Genomic DNA, 3,339 nt, shown 5'->3' with positions numbered 1-3,339 from the left:
TAAATTACTAGAAAAAAATTTATTTTTACTATAATGTTTAAAATTCGTTGAAAAGAGTCTTATTAAACTCTAAATCAAGGATGAAAAGTTGATGTGATAGTTGTTAATTATAAACTAGAAGGCATGTGATGACATTTAAAGATCATTATTACTACTTATTTTATTACATATACCATAAAAATATTTGGGTAATTAACTTTTGCACATTAAATGTTTCATTGGTTTATGATGTCTTAATTCTTAGTCACAGATGTAGGATAAGAATTTTGATTTTTGGGCATAGGTGGGAGGGTTAGTATTTTGATTCTAAAGGCATATGCTAGATGATTAGTGTTTCATGGTTCAAATAGGGTTTTACATGATATCGGGTATGGTCACAGTTGATGACCTTGTTTGCGTAATTTTGAATGAACATCTAATTCTCACATAGGGTTATTTACTTAACATTTTTAATATTAAATCTTTAAAAAAAATTAAATAAGTAGATGGTCGTATGAGGTGTATGACAAGATTATGGTGTTTGAACGCTCATGTGTAGTTTTAATTTTTTTTAAAATTAGATTACAGTTAATGTTTCTAAGATATTTTGACGATGTAATTTTGACCTGTCCTCATGGATTGATCTCATAATCTTAAGTTAATTAGGTCTTGTAGACTATCATAGTCTTATGTATTGACTCTATAATTGATATCGTAGAGTCAGTGACTTCCCTATAACTCGACTCAATAACCGTCTTACCTCGACCCAAGTAAGTAAGTAAGAAATTAGCAAGCATGATCTAGCCTCATTACATGTGTCATAAGCTTGATTGAATATGATACGCAATAATAATTGGTTGGAAATTGTTACCACCCTTGATATTAGGACCCAAACTAATTTTGATGCAAAATACATGTATATATTATATTGACAACAACCTTTTCCAACAATTGTGAACCAAAATTAAAAATTAAAATCAAAATTTTATTGGTGAAACACAGAGAAATGCAATATTTACAAGGGTGCTAATGGAGACACTCTCACTCACTCACCGCCCCAACACACAATTTCCATCATAAGACTATAAATGGCGTCGCTGCCGATTCCCACCAGTCCTCACCGCCGCCCTTCCGCCACTTCTCCGACGCCGACCAAAATTTTCTAACATCGCCAACCATCATTCCGGCGGCCCCCTTATCTCCAATATCGACCTTTTCAACCTCCTCGGAATAGACGTCGACGATCATTGGAGAATTCCACTCCGCCGCAATCACCGGTGTCTGACTCCGGTCGCGCGTGTCCCAAATCTTCAGCGACATGTTCCCCAAACCACTCTCTCTGGCAGCCACAACCATTTTCGCCGCCGATACCGCCGCCGCTTTCAGCGGATCTCCCCCTCTGAAAATGGAGCAGATCTCCGCCTCTTCATTCTCATCGTACACCAAAATTACACTCCCACTCAACTCCTCAAACTCGCATTTCAATTTCACATCGCTCCATTGCTTCACCACGCTCTTGTCCGACACAAAACAGGGCCACGAGAAAGAATCTCCATTGCCTCCTCTGCTTCCGTGTCGCCGCCGGAGACCAGAAAAACTGCGGTCATCAAATTCACCGGAAAGTCGAACCGACCCTTTTACAAGGAAATCCAACCTATCATCCGGCTCCCGGTCCCGGTCCCCCTCGTTCTCATCTTCCGATTCCGAGCTTGAAAGAGGCAGAGATCTGAAATTCTCTGAAATTAAACCAACGTTCTCTCTGCCGTGGAGAGATGAGGAGAGAGGTTCCGAAATGGGAGTGGTTCGAGTTCTCCGGCGAATGACGATAACAGAGGTCTTGAGTCGATTGATTATGCCGCTAAATGTGGCCAACAGAGCAATAAACAGAGCACCCCATTTCCAAAACTGTTGAAATATGGAAAAGGAAGTGAAAATTCGAGAGAGAAAATTGGGATCTGGAATCGAACCCAGTTCTCTTCCGAATCCAGTAATCATGTTCAGCACAGGAACTTCCATTGTTCTTGAATTTAAGCAAAAAAAAAAAAAACAGAGAAATTTTCTGGGCTGCAAACAGATTTTGCAGAGGGGAAACCGAGAAGATGCGGGGAAATGGGAGAGTGAATTAATTCAAAGAGAAAATATAAGATTTGAACGGAGACGTGGCGGATAGTGATTGGTGAACTGGAATATATATATATATATATTTATACACGTCATAAATAGGTGGCAATTTCGAAAATTGGAACTCTCCATAAGGATTGGGACAACTGAGTCAGTTTCTGAGAGTAGGAAATTTTAATTAAAGATAAAATTACCAATTTTCGATCAATAATTTGGGGTTGTTTTTATTTATGGGTCGCTTTTTTTTTTTTTTTTTGAGATATTATCAAAATAGCAATTTAAAATCTTAAAAATACAAAAATAAAAATGTCCCTAAGAATAAAAAAATAATATTGGAGCAGTAAAAGACAAGAAAATATTTTATTTTTAATGGTCATGGCCAAGCTGTGTGGGAGATTTTGTGGTGCCTAGGTCCCTGACGGTTCCACCATTAGGATACCCGAACGCGTCAATATTTAAGTGTGTGTTATAGTCATGTTCATTATATTTTAGAGGTCACTCAACTTAGAACTACTCTAAATAAAATACGCTTAATTGTGGAATTTTTGTAATTAAGCCACCGAAAAATAAAGTAAACCGTATTGATATAGGTAATAACTTTTAATTTTTTAAAACTTTTTTGGTCATCCTATCTTCTCAGTCACTCTCCTTCGATTATTAAACAAGACCCTGATGTAAGACTTCAACAACTCTGAGCTTAAATACATTTTTAAAACTCATGACTTTGTTTATATTAATATTCCCTTATATAAATTTATTTAGAGAATTTTATAGTTGAACTTATGGACAAATACGACCGTTAATATTATAAGTGTTTTTTTTTTGTCTTCAAGTGCATTTACTTAATAAATAAAATAAGTTTATGATTTAATTATTAATTCATCTCAGTTGATTAATATTTAATATAGTTAGTGTGACATTTGAGTACATGAATCAATCGAGACCATATCATTATGATTTTGAAGATAGAATTGTCAAGAAAGGCTTAAAAGACAAGAGAAACCTTAAAAAAGTGACAAGTAAGTAACATGACCATGTTGGCAGGAGAATGTTAGAGTCATTTGATATCGAATTCGAATTCTAAATTTTCATTTAAATCTTAGACATGAGACGTTAGTATTAGAATCATAACGACCTGTAATACATTCGTAAAGTTAAAGGTGAACTTCAAATTTAATAAATAAAAGAGTTTTGTTTGGTGATGGTTGTGTAATTAATTAATTATTAGGTCGGAGAGTA

The 3,339-nt window shown here is 35.5% G+C and overlaps 1 protein-coding gene across 1 annotated transcript; it reads right to left on the bottom strand.

Moving 5' to 3' along the window:
* Positions 1–1,053: 1,053 nt before the first annotated feature.
* On the bottom strand, positions 1,054–1,995 carry LOC111800270. Its single transcript, XM_023683922.1, has one exon. It carries the CDS (start codon positions 1,993–1,995, stop codon positions 1,054–1,056), a length of 942 nt encoding a protein of 313 aa, XP_023539690.1.
* Between the last annotated feature and the right edge of the window lie 1,344 nt (positions 1,996–3,339).

The sequence above is a fragment of the Cucurbita pepo genome, chromosome LG01 (genome assembly GCF_002806865.2).
Source record: "Cucurbita pepo subsp. pepo cultivar mu-cu-16 chromosome LG01, ASM280686v2, whole genome shotgun sequence".
In the NCBI taxonomy this organism is placed as follows: domain Eukaryota; kingdom Viridiplantae; phylum Streptophyta; class Magnoliopsida; order Cucurbitales; family Cucurbitaceae; genus Cucurbita; species Cucurbita pepo.
Note: the sequence above shows the minus strand (reverse complement) of the source record. Positions and strands in the feature narration are given on the sequence as shown.